This window comes from Macaca nemestrina, chromosome 2 (assembly GCF_043159975.1).
Source record: "Macaca nemestrina isolate mMacNem1 chromosome 2, mMacNem.hap1, whole genome shotgun sequence".
Classification (NCBI taxonomy): Eukaryota; Metazoa; Chordata; class Mammalia; order Primates; family Cercopithecidae; genus Macaca; species Macaca nemestrina.
In genome coordinates, this window is record NC_092126.1 from 105,758,003 (window position 1) to 105,781,461 (window position 23,459).

Here is a 23,459-nt window from a genome sequence, read left to right on the forward strand (position 1 = left end):
TGCGGGGTGGGAGGTTCAAAGAGAACAAAAGAGGAGAAAGAAAAAATTTGCCAGGAACATGAAACTTGCCCCACTTTCCAAGCTCAGCAATTCTGCCTCAGTAATTCAGCAACATGGATCACCTGCCTACCTCCCTGGAGACTAGGTCCTCCTGTCTCCAGCCACGGACACCCCTCCCACCCAGCTTGGCCCTCCTTTTTAATCTCCTCCTGCTTCTGTCTAAAGGGGGAAGCCTCTCCTCAGCTGATTGTTGGGACTAATCTCACTGGGCCACAGAGGCCTTTCCCACCTGTCAGTCAAGCAGTGGTCTTCACCTCCCAGGCTCCAAGGTAGCAACAAACACTGCAACACTGCAAAGTCGGTCATCACAGCCTCCAGGGGTCGTGAGCAGGAGAGTGATTCTCACAGCTCTATCTCTCCTTTTCTTCCCTGTTCATTCATCACCCTGTAAGTGGGACTCCCTTCCCCGGAGTTCATTTGTGACAGTGGGTGGCCAGAAGAAAAAACAAAAGGGGAGTCATACACAGGAAACAATGTGTAGAACGAAATGCTTGCGGGCAGTTAGAAATGTCCTTCACCTAGCTATGCACATGCTTGGCAAGAAAAGAACTGTTTCTGGAGTCCCCAGTCCAAGGGTCAGATTTGTATCAGTCTCCCAGTAATCAAGCACACCTGGATTTTATCCTGATCTTAAAAGTGGAAATGACAAACAACAAGCAAAGCTCCCAAAAGACAGGCAACTTGGTGGATGCTCACGGCTGGTGAGCAACAGCACAGACACAGATCAATCTGATGATTCAACCCAAGCTCCTTCTACCAGGCTTGGGGGTTATTCAGAAACTGTTTTTCAATTATTCACAGGCTGCCTCAGGAAGTTAAATAGGATGTGCAGAGGGTTCCTCAGAGAGTCATGAAAGCCAGCAGAGTTGAACGCTTCTTGAGATGCTTAACACTAGAGAGGCGGCTCCCAAAGAACCTGGACATAAACTGACACCAGCAAAATTTTTAAACATTTGCTGAACAAGCATTCAGAATTGCTACGCTAGTGGTGTGAGCTTTATTTTTAATGAGTGTATGGGTAGATGGGGATCTCTTGTAAAAATGACAGTCAGTCCTGCTGAGGCTGTTTTTGACACGTGAATTTAAAATTCCATCTTCCTTCAAAACGGGTGACAGATAATAAAAATATTTTGTGATGACAGCTGCCCTGACTGGGAATTGGGGAGGGGTGAGTGGTCGGGAGGAGGTAGGGAAGCAAGGAGAGTGTGGCTGCGAGGCATCGAAGAGCCCCAGCAAGGAGGGCTCTGTGTGCCTTGCCAAGAAGCTTAGGGCTACTGAGGGACTGAAAGCCACATGATTGTGCCTGGGCAAAACAAACGTTATTCATTAACTTCAAAGTGCAAATGGCCAAGACATTGTCTATTGGCATCCAGCTCCGCTTGCACCTGCTTCTCTGTCCTCCCCAGGGTGGTGGGAGCCGGGGGCCTGGGAGGTGCTCATGCTGACAGGGTTCTGCATGCAGGTTAGACTTCACCACAGAGATATATTCATGGAGAACTAGAAGGCAGAAGGGAGGTAACAGACATTCTTCCTTTGACAGAAACTGTTCTGGACAGAAAACGTGCCCCTAGACTTCATAGGCCAGAATTCTTGTAGTAGGCCATGGCTTCCCTGCCAGTTACCTCACTCAAGGCTGCTGAGTTGCTGGGGAGTTGGCAGCAGTTTCCTACATATTTCAGACATACTAGAAGCAGCAGCAACTTTCTGACTCCCTGCACCACAGGTGCAATGGTAAACCCTACTGGTGGCTGACTTTTGCTCCTGTAGCTCTTCTGTTAATTTTGCCAGCAACTAATTCCACAGAGCCTCTGGAAAACCCTGATAGGAGAGTCACAGCATAGCACTGTAGGGTCTTAAAGCAAAGCTGTGCCCTATTCCAGAAATAACTACTTTCCTTTGGAGAAGCAGTTCCTACCTCACTGCTAGGGCTGGCTGTAGAAGACCACATGATCTGAACGGGCCATTGTGAACTAGATATTCTCTGATTGCCCAAGTCACAAAGGTGGCTTTATGTATGCAGCAGCATGGCATCATCCAGTGACAGAAGTAATATTGGTCTCAGTCATGTCCTGAAGGCACCAGTAGGTGCATAAGCAGGATTCCTATAGTACTTCTCTTCACTCCCTCAGTCTTCACCTATGGTTTCATGGGGAGTTATTTATGATCAGTTGACTGAGGAAGAAAAAACTCAGACCAAGTTCATGAATGGATCTGCACAGGTTGCTGCACCAACTAGATAAGGAGTGCTACACATTATACAGAACATAATGGGGAGGGAAATTCTCCCTCTGGGCGATACTTTAAACAAGACCATTGGTTGTTCATTTTGCCTGGAAAGAAAGATGTTTAAAAGTAAAGATCTATGCTGATTTATGGTAGGTAGGTAATGATTTGGTTGAATGGTCAGGGATTTAGAAGGAACAAGACTAAGAGATTGGCGGCTATAAGGTCTGGAAAAGGGATTTGCAGATAGTCCTTTTGGAATGGGCACAGTGTGAAGATATCTGTATCCTGTGTGAATGCTCACCTTAAGATGCCCACAGCAGGCAAGGCTTTTAATAATCTGATAGACAAGATGAGCTATAGATGTCAGCAGCCTCTTTCCCTAGCCACACCTGGTGAACAAACAAAGTGGCTATGGTGACAAGGATGAAGTTTTTACATGTTCTCAACAACGATTTCTCTTCTCCAAGACTGGCCTGCCCAACCTACCAATAGCAAAGATCCTGTTGATGATATAACATCAATTCCCAGAGGAACTAACTGGACACTTTGTGGCAGGTGGATTATATTGGACCCCTTTCATCATGGCAGGAGCAGCTATTTTTATATTTACTGGAATATGTGCCTGCCCTGCTTGCAATGCTTCTGCCAGCTCCACCATCCATGGCTTTACCCATTGTTACAGTATCTGCATAGCATAGGTTAATTGCAAGTGGTGGAGATTGACTACATGCCTATTTCTAGGGCAAATAACCCTTGGCTGATACCATGGGATGTACTAACTAAGACTGATGTTCTGTATTCTTGGGTCAGTGAGTTACTTTGGAACAAGATGAATCAGCCTGCCAGAATAATTGGACTGATAGTTTGCACCTGGTTTGGGGGTATCCTTGGAAGGGGGATTTCAATTACTAACACTGGCCACATAGCTCCAGCATGCTTATACGACCAGCTCATTTTAAGATACCCCAACCACAACCAAGCTGTCTGCTACCAAGATGTTTGACATACATACCCATGGTGATAAAAGACCTGGAGACAATGCATGTCCAGTGTGACCCAGCATTATGAGGATAAAGAATTCTGCACCTGAGCTATCTGGGCCCCTTTCAATGCATATCCATTTTCTGCTACTATTGTACCGTATGTACAGATGTCTATTCAATAGTCAAATGGAATGTGTAACAGGTATTTCTGTATGTGAATTTGGAATTTGAGGGAAATATTGGGGAAGAAATATATCCATATTTAGAAATCATAAAAACACTGATGTTATTTGAAACTATAGGAGTAGATGAAAACAGAGAAGAAATCTGAGGACTGAGCCAAGGCCCCTCCAACATTCAGGAAGAGGAGGGGACACCAATAAAGGAGCTAAAGGAGTAGTGACCAGAAAGAGGAGAAACACGAGGAATATAGGTAGCCCAAAAGACAGTGAATTTGGTGTTTTAAGGAAGGAATGATCAATCATGTCAAAAGGTGCTGAGAGCTAAGATGTGGACTAAGAATTGATCATAGGATTTTGTAATATGAGACCATAATAAACATGCTTCCAATAAAGTGAATTGAAGAGAGAAAGGAAGGTAATGCAGAGAAGAGTGGGAACTTGGACAAGTTTTTTGAGGAATCTTTTGAAGAAATGGTAGGAAATCGGAAGCCAAAAGAGATTGTTTTAAGTGAGAGATATTACAATATCAGTTTTAAGAAATGGTAGGAAATCAGAGGCTGAGAGAGATTGCCTTAAGGAGGAGATATTACAATATGTTTTTTTGATGTGTAAGCAATCAAGCAGGGAGGGAGAAAGAGATAGTACATTATCACTTCTCTTTTTCTTTTTTTTTTTTTTTCTGAGACGGAGTCTCACTCTGTCACCCAGGCTGGAGTGCAGTGGTACGATCTCACTGCAACCTCTCCCTCCCAGGCTCGATCAATCCTCCCACCTCAGCCTCTCAAGTAGCTGGGACTACAGTGCATGCCACCACACCCAGCTAACTTTTTGTATTTTTTTGTAGAGACGGGGTTTTGCCATGTTGCCCGGGCTGGTCTTGAGCTCTTGGGCTCAAGTGATTGGCTTGCCTCAGGCTCCTAAAGTGTTGGGCATTACAGGCATGAGCCACTGCACCTGGCCTATCACTTGTCTCTTGTAAAGTGAGACAAGACAAGAGGAATTGAGATCCAGGAACCAAGTGGAGAGGCCTGCCTTAGCTGGGAGCACCCACAGTTCAGAACCATGGGGAATGGCAGAGTGCGGTTGTAGACAGAGGTGGGGATGGAGCTGCAGATGGTCTTATCTGACAGCTTCTATTTCCTCAGTGAACTAGGAAGCAGCAGCAGCAGCTAAGAGGGTGAATGAAGGAGGAGGTGTGAGAGAGTTAGAGAGAGAGGAGAAAGTGTGAAATAGTCATCTAAGAGGTCAGAAATGTAAAGGCGCACTTGCTAACAGTTTTTAAGAATTTAAAGTGACACTAGTCAACAGGATTTTGTGGAAATTTTTTTCTTCTCTAAATATGTACAGCTACTTGGGTGCAAATGCAAAGTAGGTAAAGCTGGTTGTAACTGGGACTGGGTAGCCAGGTGAGTATGTCGGAGGGAGGAGCACAGGGGATGAGGGTGCGTGCATGACATCATTATGATGGTGGCTGTGGAATCTAAGCCAGGGCAGGAGAGAAGTGAGGACATGAGGTGAGGGACAGTGTGAGGGTGATAGGACCAATCCTTAGAAACTCCAGTGGAACCAAAGAATTATTGGCATCAGAGAGCTGCTTGAGGGATACAATGGAAAGATATGATGTGATGTTCAAAGAGTGGGGTCTTAGAATTGAGATTTTTAAGGTGGTGGAGTTACTAGTAATGGCAAAGCTGATAGGCTGAAGTGAGGTGGAGGACAAGATCTTTCCAGGTGATGACCTCAAGGAACCAAGATGCCAGGGTGCTGGTGACTTGCCTAAATAAATACTGAAGCCACCAAGAATGATTATTCCAACAGTGGTAGAAAAATAGTGAGCCAGGAGCCAAAATCTTCAGTGAACGAGGGGCAGGAACAGGAGAACGCAGGAGGAACACTTACTTCAAACGAGCTAGAGGACTTCAGGGAGCAAGGAGGAAGCAGCAATGGGGAGCAGAGGCTGCCTGGTTCGCCTCTAGCTGAGACGTATGCAGGGTTTGAAATACAAGTCTAAACCACCACAACTTAGGGACAATTGTGGAAAGCAGTGTCCTGAGGGTGCATGAGATAGAATCTTCTTACTCCAGTAAGGGACTTGAACAGGCTACACTGCAGGATACACATGGAACTAGATGTGCAAACACACACACACACACACACACACACACACACACACACACCCCCTAGGCCCTCCTGGTGGCAGATCTGTAGCAGTGTTTTTACTCATAAAGTCAGCATGGTGCTGGGAAGCAGGTGAAGGGCCCAGAAATCAGAAGACCCCCATGGCCTCACTGCTGCCCCCTCAACATCACCACTGTGTAGCTGGTGCAGCCAGGGTCGCTCACTTCATTGCAGGTAGGAAAAATGAGGCTCAAGTAATTAACTGACTCAATGAGAAGTGGCAGAGCCAGGAACGATCCCTATGACTTCTGACATTTTCCAACCCTGTACTCTTTGCACTAGCCGGTTTCTTCCAAGTTTCTCAAAGATCAGAGCTATCTGGAGAAGCTTTGGAAACACAGATTCCCTGGACCACATCTCTGGAGATATGGATTCAGTCGGTCAGACACATGACCCAGGAATCAGCATTTTAACAGTTGCTCCAGGTGATTTTTTGTTTGTTTGTTGTTGTTGTTTTTTGTTTTTGTTTTTGTTTTTAAGGCAGAGTCTTGCTCTGTCACTCCAGCTGTAGTGCAGTGGTGTGATCTTGGCTCACTGCCACCTCCACCTCCTGAGTTCAAGTGATTCTCATGCTTCAGCCTCACAGGCAGCTGGGACTACAGGCATCCACCACCATATCCAGCTAATTTTTTGTATTTTTAGTAGATATGGGGTTTAGCCATGTTGGCCAGGCTGGTCTCGAGCTCCTGGCCCCAGGTGATCTGCTTGCCTCAGCTTCCCAAAGTGCTGGGATTACAGGCATGAGCCACTGTGCCCAGCCTGCCCCAGGTGATTTTTACTATGACAGAAGCTTAGAAATGCTGTAGATTCCCACTGTCTTCTCGATTTATTTTGTGCAGTTGAGAAAATTCCCTCAATTTCCCAGCCTGTGAACTGGGCACCAACATGATGACCATTGTCCTGTACTAGTTGCCTAATACCTCTTAAGTGCAATGTCTTAATTAAAAAGCTAGAGACCCAATTTTCCAGCTAATGGAGTAGAAAATTAATACCTATATAGTACCAGGGTTTGGAAGGGAGCTCTGTGGGGGGATATAGGTTTTGAGGAGATACCAATCCCAACTTCATCACTTACCAAACTGGAGTAAAGCCACATTATTTAGCCTTAAGCCTCAACTTCACCATCTGTAGTAGGGGTATGTTTCATAACTACATTAGGAGGTTTTGCAAGGCTTGAAAATATTGTGTAAAGGTCTGTGTAATATTTATACAGTTGGCATTAATATGATAGCTGCTAGTAACAGAAGTAATAATAACAGGAGTTGTTGTTATTGAGATTTCCTAATCCAGCTTGGATCATTCTGTAAACCAGACAAGAGGATCTGCCCCCAGAACGAGTGCTCACTGTAACACCCATTATCAGTGGGCTTGGGCAACCCAAGAGAGGCTGTTCCAATCAATACACTAACATTTGCTTTGTCCTCACGCCTCACGCCCATGTTGACACAAGTGTCCATTAGAGGATGGTGAGCCGCAGCAGAAGCAATGGGCTGGAAGGAGGCGGCAGCACGCTGGATTTGGCACTCGAGGAGACAGTGTTTTCATCAATTGCAGGTTATTAATTCTAGGTTAAGGTTGGGTTGAGGTCATGTGCATTATCATTCTTGGACCCAACCTCGGAAAGAGTGTGGGGTTCCCAGCTCAATAAAAAAGTTGATCAAAGCTTCACATTGATCTCAACTGCAAGTGCCACTGCCAGTAATTTTACTGTATGATTCATGCTGTGTGGTTGGGGAATATAGAATGCCCTTCTCTCTAGAGAGGAGGGAAAGCCACAAAAGATTGTTTGATTAAGCTCAACAATCGTTACTGAACTTGAGTAAAAGTTCTGTCTCTGAAATTCTAACTTACAGCCATTTCTTCCTTCTGAAAGCAACCAAGATGAAGACAAAAAGAAGGGCTGAATTGATTTGGATCCTGCCTGCCTTTCAGGTAGCCACTTTTTACCTAATTTCTTCCATTTTTTTCTAAATTACAAAGAGTAACAATAAAGAGTTACATACATAATAGTTTGTCTATATAATGGAAAGCTGTGCAGTTGTTAAAAACGGTGCTAGGATCCCTGTTGTAAACTTTGAAATATTAGATCACAAAATATTGAGTGAAAAAAGCAAGATACAAAACTGTATGTTTAGTAGTAGTCCATGTCTGTAAGGGAGAAATGTGCACACACACCACACGTAGGGAAGGATACACACGAAGTTTAACACTAACCATCCTTAAGTCAGGGTTCCCCACTTTAGCTACATAACAATGATGAAAACTTCTGTTTCCAGTGGGGGGATATTCTTAATTTCCTTCTTTATAACTACTTATGCTACCCAGGTTTTCTTCATTAAATATATGTTGTTGGGGTAATTTTTAAAATGTAAGCAATAAAAAGGGACAGCCCCAAACAGGGACTTCAGCACTCCTTGTAATGGTTTTTTAAATGGCAATACCTAAAGATCTAACATGGCCAAGCTCGGTGGCTCACGCCCCTAACCCCGACACTTTGGGAGGCCGAGGCTGGTGGATCACTTGAGGTCAGGAGTTCAAGACGATCCTGGCCAACATGGTGAAACCCCGTCTTTACTAAAAATACAAAAATTAGCCGGGCGGTGTTGGTGCACACCTGTAATTCCAGCTACTCGGGAGGCTGAGTCAGGAGACTTGCTTGAACCTGGGGGCCTGAGGTTGCAGTGAGCCGAGATGGCACCATTGCACTCCAGCAATGGGTGACAGAGCAAGACTCTGTCTCAAAAAAAAAAAAAAAAGAAAGAAAGAAAGAAAGAAAAAGAGAAAGAAAGATGAAAGAAAGAAAGAAAGAAAGAAAGAAAGAAAGAAAGAAAGAAAGAAAGAAAGAAAGAAAGAGAAAGAGAGAAAGAGAAAGAGAAAGAAAGAAAACATCTAACAGTAGAGCAAAAGTTAAACAAAATATGGTACGTCATACTGGAATATTCACTGGCACTAAAATTTCACTTTGAAGAATCTACAGTACCATGGAAAGCACACGTGACTGACAGGCTCTCTCCATACCACTCTAGTTCTTTTCTTCCTGTACGAGGACTGAAAGATGAGGAACTATGTTCTCCAACCCCCAGGATGGTGTGGGTCCCATAGGTGACCAGATCTGCTGAGCAGATACCTCTGCTCTTGCTGCTGCTGCTATCAGATCTCAGGCAGGTGTGTCCAGGAAGCCCAGGCTGACACCTAGGTTCCATTCCATGAAAGAAGCTGTAAGCCACTAAGCTTCTAAAATAAACCCCTTGCTAATTAAAATAGAAATAAATGTAGGGGAAAAGTGTCTTACCTTATTTGTTTGCCTTCTTTCTAAAAAGCCAGATGCAAAACTCTCTAACTACAGCATTATCATAGCATTTTTGAAAAAGAATAAAAACCCTATGCAGAAAAAAGACCAGAAGGAAATGCAACGAAAACATAACGGCAATTGTCTTTGAGTACTGAGGATTATAGGAAAAATTTTCTCCTTTTTAACATTTCTGTATTTTCCCAAATTTCTCTAGTGCAAATATGTGTTATTTATAATTTTTAGAGACTTTTTATAAGAAATGAGCAACTGTCATTTGATTCCCTTCCTAGACATGCAAAGAGGATTCTGTGGTCTCTCCCCCTGTGTGTCCCAGTGTGGACATGCCTTAGCTGGAGGCCCTGCTTGTACCAGCCTCTCCTCCTCTCTTCTTTCCTCTTTGGTTCTACTGTACCTGTTCTTCCTCTTCCTGTTTAGTATTGACATTCATGGACACATCTCCTTTTTCAGATAATTGCCTTCCTTCAATTCCTCCATCCGAGATTAAATAATAATAAATCACAATAATAGTAAATAATAGTGATCATAGAGATAATCATAATCAAAGCAGAGACCTTTGGCCCAAGTTGAGTAACTAGTTTGGTTTATTCTGCATCTTGCATTCCCGGATGAAGCAAACTTTTGTCCTTTTCCACCTGGAGCTTTTAAAGTGGTGAGATCATCAACAGCACTGACTGAAGCAGCAAGCAGAAAAGTATCTTCATTCACAAGATGCAACTGGTGAGTGCTGCAGGGGCCATGCAGGTGGCTACAGCTTGCAACCATCCAGCCACCGTGCCAGGGTGTCGGAGTACTGGCAGTTCCGGGACCAGGTGGGCCTGTAGAGAGAAGTGAACAGGAGGGAGGGGCTCCTCAAAGTCAGAACTCAGGGTCTCCAGGGCTTCACAGCCCCACTCAGGCCACTTACACCTGCCTGCCCCCTTAGAGACTTTGAGTTTGCCACCCCTGTGGTGGGCAGCATTATGAAGGCTTCTGTGCATCTCCAGTGCTGTCTCCATCACATCCTGGCATGAATACTGGTGCTTCCTCCATCCTAGTGCGCACATCAGCCCCCACCTCATTCCATAAACTCCACATGGTGAGATGAGGAGGCTGAACTGTGAACTGTGAAATTCTCCCCCAACCCTGCAACGGAAGTATCATTTGCTTCTCTGAAGTGAGCTTCAGAGTTCTGTGACTTTCCAAGTCACATGATGAGTCTTCGGCAGACCCTAGGCCTGCAAATAGAACCTTTGTCCCCTGGGCCAGGGCCTCTTTCACCTTTCCATGTACCTGCTTCACTCTTCACCTTCCAAAATTCCTTCCAACTCTTTAGCCCCACCTAAGTCAGCTGCATTGAGTTTCTCTAACCTTTTTTCCTGGTGCTTGTAATAGTGATTCCCTCGTTCTGGGTCCCCGTGCCAGCACCCAAGCTTTAGGTTCTCCAGTCCCTATCTCCAGGGTGGGGAGTCACCCAGGCCAGCTTTAAGCCATTAGAAACCCTGTTTGGTCATCCCATCCCTCAGTGGGAAGGTCTCCATGGGTCTTCCAGGTCTCCATGGGTCTTCTCCCTTCCTATCTGCCCCAACCCTCCAGAGCTGACCAACTGAGCTTTGGAGAACACGTGGCTGCCTGTTAGCTTAATAAGAGCTCCCTTTACTGGGAACCTGAGCAATAAGAAGGCCTTGATCTGTCTGGCTTAGCATAGCTCCACTCAGTGCCATATACTAAAGATGGTTTTAGTTCATTAAGGCTTACTCTAGAGAATCAGCCAAGCTTCCACATTAATTGAAAACTTGGACCATATATGAAAGGTATTTCGAACACTCCAAAGATGGTCAACATTAATAAGGGAACTTTCACTTTAAAATTACAGTCTATTAAATTAGTGATGAAAATGGGTTAATGATTAAATAGTATTGAAATCAATGACTAGCCATTTAAAAAATATAAAGCTGCATCCCTACACCTCACTTTTTATACCAAAATAAATTTCAAGAAGGCCAACATTTTAAGCATTAAAAACATAAAATCATATTCTATTTTTAATTTAACCAAAATTTAATATAGGGCTTAATTTGTGTGTGTGTCAGCACTGTTGTAATACATGGCTTACAATTTTGGAGTACAAAAGACCTTTCTAAGAAAGAGATGTCACATAAATCCAGAAGCCACAAAGGAAATAAACAAGGGATTTGATTTTGTGAATCTGTGGAACTCTTGTAGGATAAAAATACCATAAAATCAAAATACAGATAACAAACCTGAAAAAATAGTTAACGCAAATAAAATGAATAAGAGTCTAATAAGCCTAATTCATAAAAAACATATAAAAGACCACATGCAGAAAAAAAACCATTAACAACCCAATAGAAAAATGGACTAAGAATATAAGTAAACAGTTCACAGAAAAATAGCCAATAAACACATGAAAACATGTTCAACTTCCTTTGTAATTTCAACATGCAAAGCAAAACAGAATGATATCACTTTACACACCTCAATTTTCCAAAACTACACAGGTTTTTAACACCTCAGACTGGTGAGCTGAGGAGAAACAGGCCCCTTCGTGCAGTGTTGATGGAGGGGCCCCTTCTCTGAATGGCAGTTTAGCAACTGGTCTCTCCAACGTTTAAATGCACCAAATAGTCTAATAAATTCCCTTCAAGGGATTTCTCTGAGGATACAACTGAAAGAACATAAAAGTTCTAAAAGCAAGATGCTTATGATAGAATTTTGAAACAGCAACAGCAGCAACAAAAATGAAACGAACTAAATTTTCATCATTAAGAGAACTGGCAGATAAATTACCTGCAACATCTATACAGCGGGGCACTAGCAGCCGTTACAGCAATGACAGAGACCTTTAAGTAGTAATAATACCGATTCGTGAGCTCTATTAAAAGATTAGAAAAAGCAAGGAGCAGCTCAGTGTGGACACTGGAATTCCATGTGTGTTTTAAAATATCTGTGCATACATTTTTCTCTGATTTCTAAGAATATTAACACCGGTGACCTTGAGGAGGCTGCTAAGAGGGAAAGGGTTTATTTTCATTTTTAAAAATAATAAATAGTAAATTTAAAAATAAAAATGTTATGAATGACTTCAGGGTAGTGGCCCCAAATGTAGCCTCAATTTTTCAACAAGCACATGGGGCATCCATTATGTGTCAGGCACAGAGCTAGAGGCTGGAGATATAGAAGCAGGAAAAAAATCTCTTGTTGAATTTTTTAGGTTGGTGCGAAAGTCATCACGGTTTTTGCCATTACTCTTAATGTCAAAAACCATTACTTTTAATGTCAAAAACCACAATGACTTTTGCAACAACCTAATAGTTCCAAAGTACCTTGAAGACACAGAAAAACAAAACAAAACAAAAAAAGCAACAACAAAAAGGCTCGGCCTCTGAGACAGACATAACCTTCTGGATCAGATTCTGGACAAAGTCTCTGCTGCCTTCAGGGCCCATGATTTATAGTAAGGAACACCACCTATGCTTCCACTAGTGAAATTTGTCCACCTGCAGGCCTGTCCTTTCTCCCCCCACCACCCTACACTGACTCTGCTCAGAAACCCTGAGTTAGGACTCACTGGAGTACTGGATAACTATGCTTTGGTTGCCTTCTACATAACCAGAGCATAGATCTTCTGTGTCACCCATCCCCATCTCTTTGAGTAGCCTGGTGACCTGAGGCTTGGAATAGCACAGATCCAGGATTGATCATATTGCTGTGACCACAAGTAGGTTATTCTACTTCTCTATGCCTTGGTTTTCTCATTTTGAAAATGAAGATAAGAATGCTCACTGCAGAGGGATTTGTGAGGATTCAATCATGATGTGCATATAAATGCAATCAGTTAAGAAATTGCAGCTATTATTATAGGATTTCCTCTATTGTAAGACATCTTCTATTCTAAGATTCATCAATGATTTAATAACAGCTTTGGGGGCATAATACATTGATTACAAAATAAAGCCTAGTTTCAGAAATACTAAGATCTGAAAAATTGTGCCATCTGGAACTTAGGAAATATGACATTCTTTCTAGATCTATCTGGAGATTACAATGTCCAGAATCAACCAGGCAGGTAACTCCATCCTTATTCAAGGAAGAGTAAAGAGGATAAAGCTAACATGGGACCTATGGGGAAATATCACAAAAAGAAAAGGGGGCATCGTAATAAAATTTCTTTATTAATTTTTTTGAGACAGAGTCTCGCTGTGTTGCCCAGGCTGGAGTACAGTGGCACAATCTCAGCTCACTGCAACCTCCGCCTCCCAGGTTCAAGCGATTCTCCTATGTCAGCCTCCCAAGTGGCTCAGATTACAGACGCATGCCACCACGCCTGGCTAATTTTTGTATTTTTTAAGTAGAGATGGGGTTTCACCATGTTGGCTAGGCTGGTCTTGAGCTCCTGACCTCAGGTGATCCACCCACCTCAGCCTCCCAAAGTGCTGGAATTACAGACATGAGCCACCACTACCAGCACATCATAATGAAATTTATTATGAAATAACGTACTGCAGGATCCAGAAGTAAATTTTATAGAACTGACATCCTTAATAAGATGTCACCAGATATGACCTTTGGAAAAGTCATGGGAGTTAAGAGACACTAAAAAAAGACAATAGTTTGAATTTTTAAGGCAGATGGATAAGCTAACACAGAATTGCAAAAAAGTAAATAAAATGTAATAACCAAAACTCAGCACCCATTCATTATTAAAAAAAAAAACTTTAACAAACTAGAGATGAAAAGGAACAGAATCTGATTAAGAGTATCTCCAGATACTTAAAACATCACATGTAATGATACAATATTGAACTTCTTTACCTGTGAGACTAGAAATGAGACAAGGATGCCACCATTGTCACTTCTATTCAACAGTTACTGGAGATCCTAGCCAATGCAACAGGGCAAGAAAAAGAAAGAAAGGATATTGCAGAGCCAAATGTGAAAGATAAAACAATAAAGCTTTTAGGAAAAAAGGAGAATATCCTCAAGACCAAGGAATAGGCAGATATTTGTTAAAATAACCATAAAGGGAAAGCAATAATAAATTAGACTACATTATGACTAAGAACTTCTATTTATCAAGACACTCTGGAGAAGGTAAAAAAAAAAAAAAAAAAAAAAGAGCCAAGCATGGTGACATGTGCCTGTTGTCCTTGCTAGTTGGGAGGCTGAGGCAGGAGGATCACTTGAGGCCAGGAGTTCCAGGCTACAGTGAGCTATGATAACGCCACTGCACTCTAGCCAGGGTAACAGAGAAAGACCCCATTTCTTTTCTTTTCTTTTTTTTTTTAGATGTCTTTTATTAAAAAAAAAAAAAAGATAAAAAGGTAACTCACAGAATGAAAGACAGTTGCAATACATATATCCAACAAAAAAACTTTATCCAGAATATATAAATGTCTCCTACAAATTAATAAGAAAAAGACAGCACAATAGAAAAACTGACAAAAGATTTGAAGAGGCACTTCACCAAAGGGGATATATAAATGGCCAATAAACATTTTGAAACTTCATCAGGAAAATGCAAAGTAAAACTATAATGCAACACCACAACACAGTCATGAGAATAAACTGGAAATTACCAAGCGTCGTTGAGAAGGTGAAGCAACTGAAACGCATAATTTCTGATGGTAGTATACATTGATAAAAATCCCTTTAGAAAACTGTTTGACACAATATGCCAAATCTGAAAATACACTTATTCTATGACTAGCAATTTTATTCCTTGGTAAAAACAATAGAAATCCTTTTACATTTGCATTCAACAAAAGGTAAGTATAGACTGTCCATGGCAGCACTAAAAATGAAGAAACTACCAAATGCCCACCAATAGAGGAATAAGTAACCTGCGGTGAATCCACACAATGGAATACCATATAGCAATGAGAATGAATTGCAACCACACACAAAAACATAAACAAATGCAACACTCGGTGAAAGAAGTCAGGCATACACCCAAACTCTTGTAAGTTTTAGACTTTTCTAAGCAAATATCTGGCTAAAGAGGAAATTAGAGTTGCAGTCATTTTGGCAATAAATATACAACAATCAGTTAATATACCAAATATATAAAGAGCTCTTTCAAATAATATAACTTGAATTTTAAAATAGGTAAAGAGCAAAGATGAAAAAAATTACAAAACAATAGTAATATATAACAAACATGGGAGAAAATGCCCTAATGGGATATCATAAAAGACAAAAGAAGGTAAGACAAAATTGTTATTCGCTTTTTTATTTTTTATTTTTTTTGAGATTGAGTCTCACTCTTTTGCCCAGGCTGGAGTACAGTGGCGCGATCTCGGCTCACTACAACCTCTGCCTCGTGGGTTCAAGCAATTCTCCTGTCTCAGCCTCCCAAGTTGCTGGGACTACAGGCATGCACCACCACACCCGGCTTTTTTTTTTTTTTTTTTTTTTTTTTTTTTTTGTATTTTTAGTAGAGACAAGTTTTCACCATGTTGGTCAGGCTGGTTTTGAACTCCTGACCTCAGGTGATCCAACTGCCTCCGCCTCCCAAAGTGCTAGGATTACAGGTGTGAGCCACCATGCCCAGCCAGTTATTCACCTTTAAATCGCAAAAGTTTTATGATTGGTGAAGATGCAGTAAATCTACATTTTACTAAACCCTTTAAACAAATACGGGCCTGCTGGATTTCACAACATGCATCAAGAACCTTAAAGGTATTCAAAAACCTTGTAGGAACTTATAGGAAAGAAACAATCAGAGATTATCATAATAAACACAGATTTAGTTTGAAGATGTTCATCCTAGCATTCTATAGAACCCTAAACAAGATTTGGGTGAAAAAAGTACAATTCAAGGCAATTTCTGATAATTGTTTCCTTCCCTCTGTGGCCTTGAGGTTGTGGAACTCAATGGTTTTCTGCTACTTACCTTGGTGAGTCAGAGCCTTTTAGTTTGGCACTGCAGATGCGCAACAGCCAAGATTTGGCCAAGATTCAGATTAGAGATCATGAGTGAAAGTCGTTAATACAGGCTACATAAAAATGTATGACTTACCATGCTCCCATCCCTTGTTTTCCTTTTACAATGGTCTTGGCACATTTAATTGTCTTCTCTAAATTAGGATTCAGTAAAGCTGTGAGGAAAATAAAATGGAAGATACCATGCCCCCATGTGACAGCTAAGTTAGAGTGATATCAGGGAAGGTACAGGGTGCTCACATCAGACAGTCTTCCAATAATAAATCAATCCTTAGATTTTTATTAGACAACCCTAAGAAGGTATCAGGATGTAGTCATCTTTTTACCAGATCTATTGATTTTTTAACTTGTAATTCTCATAAAATTTTTTCCATTAAAATATATTGATTAGGCTACAGAGAATCAGCTGATGCCCAGGATCATGACCTGTTCTCTTTACTTAACCTATCTGTATCCTTGTTCCGCTTTTAGCCTCTAGGGATTTTTCTTACTTTCTTGCCAACTCAGTCTGGGACTTTAAAAGAATTGTTTTTTCTTTTCTTTGTTTACATTCTACCTAACGGGAGAGTTTCTCAGGATATACAGTCCACCATATTTTTATCACAACACACAGTACCACCTCTATTACAGACAGATAATTTTATGTGTCTCCCATTGGATTCTGGAGAGATGGAGATAAGATAGATAGATAGATAGATAGATAGATAGATAGATAGATAGATAGATAGATAGATAGATAGATTTCTGCCTATGAAATATAAATTACAGACCTACCATATTTCTCTTTTTGCGTTGGCTACCAGGAAGCTCTGGGTGACACTGGATGTACCATCATTTCAATTTAAATTAAATGAATTTAATTAATTTTAAAATGTTATTAACTTACACTTTTAATGTGTATGTCTCCTCAACTAGACTGTGATTATTATAATTCACTAAGGGCCCTGCCTGGCATTTTATATACATTATTCCATTTTATGTTCACAGAAACCCTAAGTTGTTAATGTCCCCACTTCACAGATGGAAGGGCTCTAGAAGTGACTTATACAAGCTCATGTCGTTCTTAATGGCAGCAGCTAGGATTCCCACCAGGTTCCCACAGAGTTCCTGTGCCTTTTCCTCCTACTTTGCGGTCCTGCCTCTCCTTGATTCAGAGAACTTTCTTACTCCTCTCTGGAGCTAAAGGTCAATCATGGGGCCCAACACAGACAGGTACTCCCCAGGCCACATGAGAAGGCTGCAGGCCTTCACTCCAACCCCTCCACTCTGTCTCCTAAAGACCCAGCTCAGAAGCCACAGGCTCTGGAATGGTTCTCACCCATCAGCGTGGAGGGAGGTTTGCTCATTAGGGAGGATGCTGGGGTGCTTAGACAGAAAGACTGCCTCAGATGTGAGGGAGACCTGGCGCAGCTGTGTAGCCTCTTGGTTTAGCCCCAACTCAGGAGTCGCACTGCTTAGGTCTCCCTCCCAGCTCTACCACCGCACAGCTGTGTGGTTTGGGGCATATACTTATCCTCTCTGGGCCTCAGTTTCCCCATTTGTAGAATGGGGATAACAGTACCCACCTCATGGGTATTTAATTAGATTTATTAGATGAATTAATTAGATGAATACTTATAAAAGGCTTAAAAGAGTAGCTGGCAGTTAACAAGCACTAAAATGGCAACTCTGTAAGGCCTGGCACTTTGTAGGTGCTCAATAAATGCTCATGCAATGAGTGAATCCTGGCAACCACCTCCCCTTGATCACAGGTACTTAGGACCACCTAAAAGCAGTGGGCAAGCTCCCCTTGGCATGCCCAGCTCCTGTCTCCTCCCAGTAACCAGTTCTGCCTTTCAAAGTGGCAGCAACTGCCCCCTTAAAAAAGGGAGAGGTGGCCGAGCGTGGGTGAAATCAGGCCAGCTGGGGCCCTCTGCTCCCAACCTTCAGGCTTTGATGCCTGCAGCCTCCTCTCAACTTCCCAACACCTTCTCTGCCCATTTCAACAGGGGTCTCCATCACTTCATCCTAGGTTAGCCTGCCTGACTCCCCACAGCCTGATCTCGCTGTGCCCTCAGCAGTGCAATGCTCAGCCTCCCAGGGACCCACGCTGGATATGACTCCTGCCACGCCCTCTTCTTTGTAAACTTTGTAAACTCTGGCCATCTGGAAGGCAGGCCTCTGACACAGTACCACAGCCTCCAGTGCCCCCACACAGAATGGAAAGAGAGACTTACCGGAACATGACATGTGGCAGCGGTTCCTGCCATGGTCACCACACCAGTCACTGCCACGAATCTGAAAGAGGCCAAAGCCAATGTAGCCATCTTGTGTGTTCTCGTAGATGGCCATGGGGTTGAACTTGCTCTCGAAGTAGGCTAGGCACACCCCTAAGATGGAACAGAAGGTGTGTGACTCTGAGGACAGCTGGAGTTGGGGATGCCTGGCCAAGGAAGGGAGGGCAAGGAGGTGAGAGGCGGGAGCACTAAGGGGGCCTACTCACAGTTCTCAAGGCTATAGCCCTCAAAATAATCCAGGCCTCCATCGTGGAGTTTCTTAGCCACTGTGCAACGCCCCAAGATGTAAGCACCACTTGGAACCACCAGGTAGCCAAGGAGGGAGAGAACCACGGATGCCTTCATCTTCTCCAGGCTCCTGGCAACTCGGGGCAACGGTGGCCAGATGAGTGAGCAGAGTCACAGGGACACTGGTCCTCTGAAGGGAAAGAAGGGCACTGTGGGGCTGGGGGTGGAGCACACTTCAGTGTCATCAGAAAAATAGGAATCTCACCTGGTAAGCCATGACACTTCTTCCCATCCTAATTCTCTGCTTCGTGTCACTGCAAATCTGGGACACCTGAAACTCCACCCCTTCTCCTCCTCTTGACCTCCTATTTTCTAAGGATATTGCACTCTTGAGGCCCCCCTCCCAACCCCAATTCTTTCCATCCAGCAAAACCCATTGACTCCTTCTGGGTTTGTATCTCACTCATTTCACTCTGACATTAGATACAGATGCTCATGACCTTTCTTCCCTTTATTGTAAAAGTAGACTTTGGTGATTAAATACATCTTGGAAAACGGAAAAGAGAAATTAAAAAAACAAAAAGCATCATGGCCCCACCACTCCAGCAGAACCACTACTGACCTGTTGAGTTATGTCCATTACCACCTCTTATGCGTCTTATTTCCAGTTGTGTCTTTGTCCTTTACACAGTCTTGTCCCTATATTTTCTATAAACCAAACTCCCCTGAGTTTTTCCCTTGCTGTCCATGCGATGAGACAAGCCCAGACCTGCCACATACTAGCCAGGCAACAGACAAGTCATTTAGCCTCACAGTGCTTCTGCTTCCTTGTCTTTAAAAGTGGGGTCACTTGGGAGGGGAAGGCACTCAGAGAATGGACTCTTGAGTTTAGCCTTCTCCATTTCTTTTCCATTTTAGGTGGCTGTCGCCATCTAAACTCACAGCAAGCTGAGTCATAGCCCAGCCTTCTCATCTCCAACCCTCCGGGCCAACTCATGCAGGTGGTGTTTTCTACCATGACTGAGAAATGTCCCCAAAGCAGGTACAAAATGTCACTTGAAGAACACTGCTAATCCCCTCTTCTTACCACAGCAAACCCACAGTTGGCTTTCCAAGCCCTGCGTGATCTGGCTTTACCCCCATCCACCCTTTATCAGGACCAATCTATTCAGTAAACTCAGAATTCTCATGGCGCTCCCTCTCTGGATGGCTCTGCACCTCCCCACTCCGTTCCTCTGGCACCCGCGCCCTCATGCATGGTTCTTCCCAATGCACAGGGCCCTACCATGCCTTTCCCCATTCAAATGTTGCTCCATCTTGAGGCCTTACCCCAGGTGCCAACTTCTTGGACCCTGATGGATCCTCCATAAAAGTTCCATTTGCCCTCTGAGCCCCTATTGCTCTCAGATTTTTTCCATGACCCCCTGCAGGTGATTGTCCTGTTTTGTGCTCTATCCCATTCCTCAGACTAGAATGTCCAACTGGAAATTGGAACTCATCTTCCTCCTGGAATACCTCATAGCCCCTAGCACTCCATCGTTATACATCAACTGGACAATTCATTGCACCTTCCTGTTTGTCACCATTCGCAGGTGCATGTCCTCCAGGCTGTATACACCTACACCAGGGGTTCTCAACCTTGGCACTTGGGCTGGAATATGCTTTGTTCTGGGAACATCCTGTGCATTGGAATTGTTTAGGAGTACACCTGGCCTCTAGATGCCAGTAGCTAGATGCCCTCAAGTTATGTCAGACAAAAATGTTCCTGTGGGACAAAATTGCTCCCTGTTGAGAAATGTCTAACTTGGACAAAAGTTAGAAATAAGTATATTCATGAATTAGAAGAATTATACTTCAAACATTTGTTCAAACTCTCAAGCTGCATGATTAGTTGCAGACGTGACCAGTACACCAAATACAGTATCTAGGAGGGCCTTGCATTTAAGAGCTCAGACTTGGGAATCAGATTGCCTGGGTCCAAGTTCCAGCTTTACCCCTCAGTGGCTGAGATATCAGCGATCCCATTAGTGATCTTAGACAAATTACTCAACCTCTCGATTCCTCAGTTTCCTCCTCTGAAGCACAGATTATAATAGTACTTAATTGTGTTGATTGAAGAGTAAGTGGATTAAATATGCACAGCACTAGATTTTACTTGCGAACATTTTTCTTAGCTCTGGTTGCACCCCTGTCCTTGTATACCTATGTATCAACCCTGTAAGTTGTGCACATGTACCCTAGAACTTAAAGTATAATAATTTTTAAAAAGTGACTCTCAGTGCATGTTTCATTTGCCAACAGAGCAAACAACATTTTCTGGTAATGTCTGTCTTCCAAAGGGCAGGCCTCATCTCAACTCATAGAAGGCATACTGAGTCCTCTCCTCCCCTCTCCCGCAGAAGCCAGTTCATCAGGGTGTGCCATCTACACTTCTTCCAGAACCTATTCACCCGTCATCTTCTTTTCTGCCATCTTCCTAATCCAGACCACCATCATCTCTAAGGTGGAGGTTTTCTAACTACACTCCTCTACTACATACTCCTCTCTGCTCCCCTAAACCCACTGCCCACACAGCAGTTGGAAAGGTGTTTTATAAAGCATGTGTCCAGTCACATCACTAATCTCCAGTGGATTCCCCTTGCACTTTGAATAAGGTGCCAACTCCTCAGCCTGGCTGACAAGACTTTCTGATGCAGCCACTGAGCACTTCTGCAGTCTGAATTCACATCACTCTCTCCTTTGATCACCTTCACTCTGCCATAGTCACCTTGCGCGTTTCTTTTCCTTGAATATGCCAGTTTCATTCCCCTCAGGTCCTTTGCACCAGCCATTCCTTCTACCTGGAACATAACTGCCCTGACCACCACATATGAACTCGCTACCTCAAAGAAGATTCCTTGATCACTGCCCCATCAAAAAAGACGGTCTTTATTTTCTTCATACCATTAATCAATATCAGGAATTCCATTGTTCATTTATCTGTACACTTGCTTATTTTCTCTCTCCCATACCTGAGTGTAAACACCAGGAATGCAGAAACCTGGTCTGTTTTTTTCTCTTCATTATCCCCAGAACTTAGAACAGAACCTAATACAGAGTAGGTTCTCAATGAAACTTTGTTGAATGAATGAGTGAAAACCTCCTCTTCCCAACTGAACTGTCATCAAATGAGCAATAAGTGAATTTGCTGATGAGCAGCTCCTGCAGCTGGGTGTTGTCATGCCCGTTACCCTCCTGCCCGCCATATACCCGCCTACCAGTCCACCAGCCCTTCCAAAAGGCGGCTTTTGGTGCCTTTCCAAGGGGAGGGGAAGAACAGCCACTGCAGCAGCTTCGACGTGTGTCACAGGGAAGTTGCTCCACCTACATTTGGTTCCCTGGATTTTTCAGATGCTACTTCATTAATCATCCACTTGTCTGCACCCAAGAGTTCTCCATGACGTGCTCTTCTAGAACCCTTTCTATGACATCAGTTGCTATGCACCAAGATATTCTGAAAAAGGGAAGGTCTGTCACCATCACATTTGTATTAGTTTTCTATTGCTGCTGAAGTACATTACCACAAATTTAGTGGCTTAAACAACACAATTTGTTATCTTAAAGTTCTATAGCTCTGAAGTCAGAAATGGGTCTCACAGGGCTAAAATTAAGGTGTCAGTGGGGCCGTGCTCCTTTCCAAAGGCTTTAGAAGAAGATTCATTCCCTTGCTCATTGAGGTTGTTGGCAGAATAAAGTTTCTGCAGTTGCAGGGCTGAGTTCCCTGTTTCCTTGCTGGCTGTTGGCTAAGGGCCATTCTCAGCTGCTGAGCACTGTCTGCATTTCTTAGCTCTGTTGCCTTCCTCTATCTTCAAAGCCAGCAAAGGTGAGTCAAACCCTCTCACACTTTGAATTTCTCTTGCCTCTTCTTCTGTCATTGTATCTTTCTGACCCACTTTTCTTCCTCCCCTTCCACGTCTAAGGACTCATGATTAGATTGGTCCAGCCAGACCATCCAGGGTTATCTCTGCTTCTCAAAGTCTTTAGCCTTAAACACATATGCAAAGTCTCTTTTGCCATTCAAACTAACATAGTCAGAGGTTCCAGGGGTTAGTGTTACTGAACAAAAGGGATTCAATGCCTTGGAAGCCAACACTATGACACTGGGTGTTTGAGAAAAGGCTTTTTATTGAAATATAAATATTTAATTTTAAATATATTGTCAATATATTGTCGATTTCCAAGGAGACAGCAATGTCAACCTCAAATCTATCACCCTGCAATGCAGTATTTTTATTAGAAAGAGTTTAGGGAGTGAATTCTAAAATTAGTAGGTGATTTGGTGGAAGAAAGGGAAGGGCTGGAAAGTCCTGGGTCATGTGCAGTTATCTCTTCATACTATTTCATGGGTCTCCTGTACAATTTTGGGTATTAACTTTAATATAAAGTTAGAAATTAATCTGTGGCATCAGCAAGCTTTTTCTGCCTAGACTCTGGTCGGCCATCTTGGTTCCAGCTGATTTCAGCCAGTTCTTTTATCTCATAAGGAGAGGGAGTTTCAGTATTTCAGCAAGTTGTTTCTTTTCTTACCTGCCATGCTGCAAACTCAAGAATTTCTGTTAGTCATTGGTTCCTTTAATTCTTTGGGGCATGGCTTCATTAGGACACCTTTGGGAGATCAGTATTCTGCCTGCTACAGCATTCTTCTGGGCCCCCATAGGACTGCCTTCTAGGTGGAATAGTGGGAGAAGCCCTTATTTAGGTTTTCTAGTCACCATAGGGCCATGGTCAAGGACATCCTCTCTTGGGGCCTGGGCAACTTCATCTGTGACTTGAGGGCATCAGACTAGGTTATCTTTAAGATCCTTTTCAGCTCCAAAAGGTAAGAGATATTGAGATGATTGAGGGCAAATTGGCCTTTTGAAAACACAGTAGTCTTTCTGGCTGACTCAATTAGAACTGGTAATTAGTCGATTAATTGAAAATTAATAATGTAGAGAATCACAAAAGAAAAACTAAAACCAGGCCATAAACACTGAGGCTTAAATCCATACATGCCTATTTTCTCAACAATCTTTAGTGTTGGCTCAGCTGG

At 42.9% G+C, this 23,459-nt stretch overlaps 1 protein-coding gene across 2 annotated transcripts; it reads right to left on the reverse strand.

Moving 5' to 3' along the window:
* Positions 1–9,505: 9,505 nt before the first annotated feature.
* On the reverse strand, positions 9,506–21,840 carry LOC105480269 (lysozyme like 4). Of its 2 annotated transcripts, none has more exons than XM_011738864.2 (5): positions 21,646–21,840; positions 18,367–18,578; positions 18,101–18,253; positions 15,961–16,039; positions 9,506–9,757 (listed from the first exon to the last, which is right to left on the reverse strand). In XM_011738864.2, exons 2-5 carry the CDS (start codon positions 18,503–18,505, stop codon positions 9,688–9,690), a joined length of 441 nt encoding a protein of 146 aa, XP_011737166.1. In that variant the 5' UTR covers positions 18,506–18,578; positions 21,646–21,840; the 3' UTR covers positions 9,506–9,687. The 2 variants fall into 2 exon arrangements, with proteins under 2 accessions (XP_011737166.1, XP_070947596.1); XM_071091495.1 differs by having other exon boundaries at positions 21,756–21,835.
* Positions 21,841–23,459: the final 1,619 nt, after the last annotated feature.

What these genes read in the sequence shown, in the direction of transcription:
- LOC105480269 (XM_011738864.2), bottom strand. Translation starts at nt 18,505, where the DNA reads ATGAAGGCATCCGTGGTTCTCTCCCTCCTTGGCTACCTGGTGGTTCCA. An exon ending in GGGCTATAGCCTTGAGAACT is followed by an intron (nt 18,254 to 18,366) that starts GTGAGTAGGCCC and finishes GTTCCATCTTAG; the next exon opens with GGGTGTGCCTAGCCTACTTC. An exon ending in CTGCCACATGTCATGTTCCG is followed by an intron (nt 16,040 to 18,100) that starts GTAAGTCTCTCT and finishes TTTTCCTCACAG; the next exon opens with CTTTACTGAATCCTAATTTA.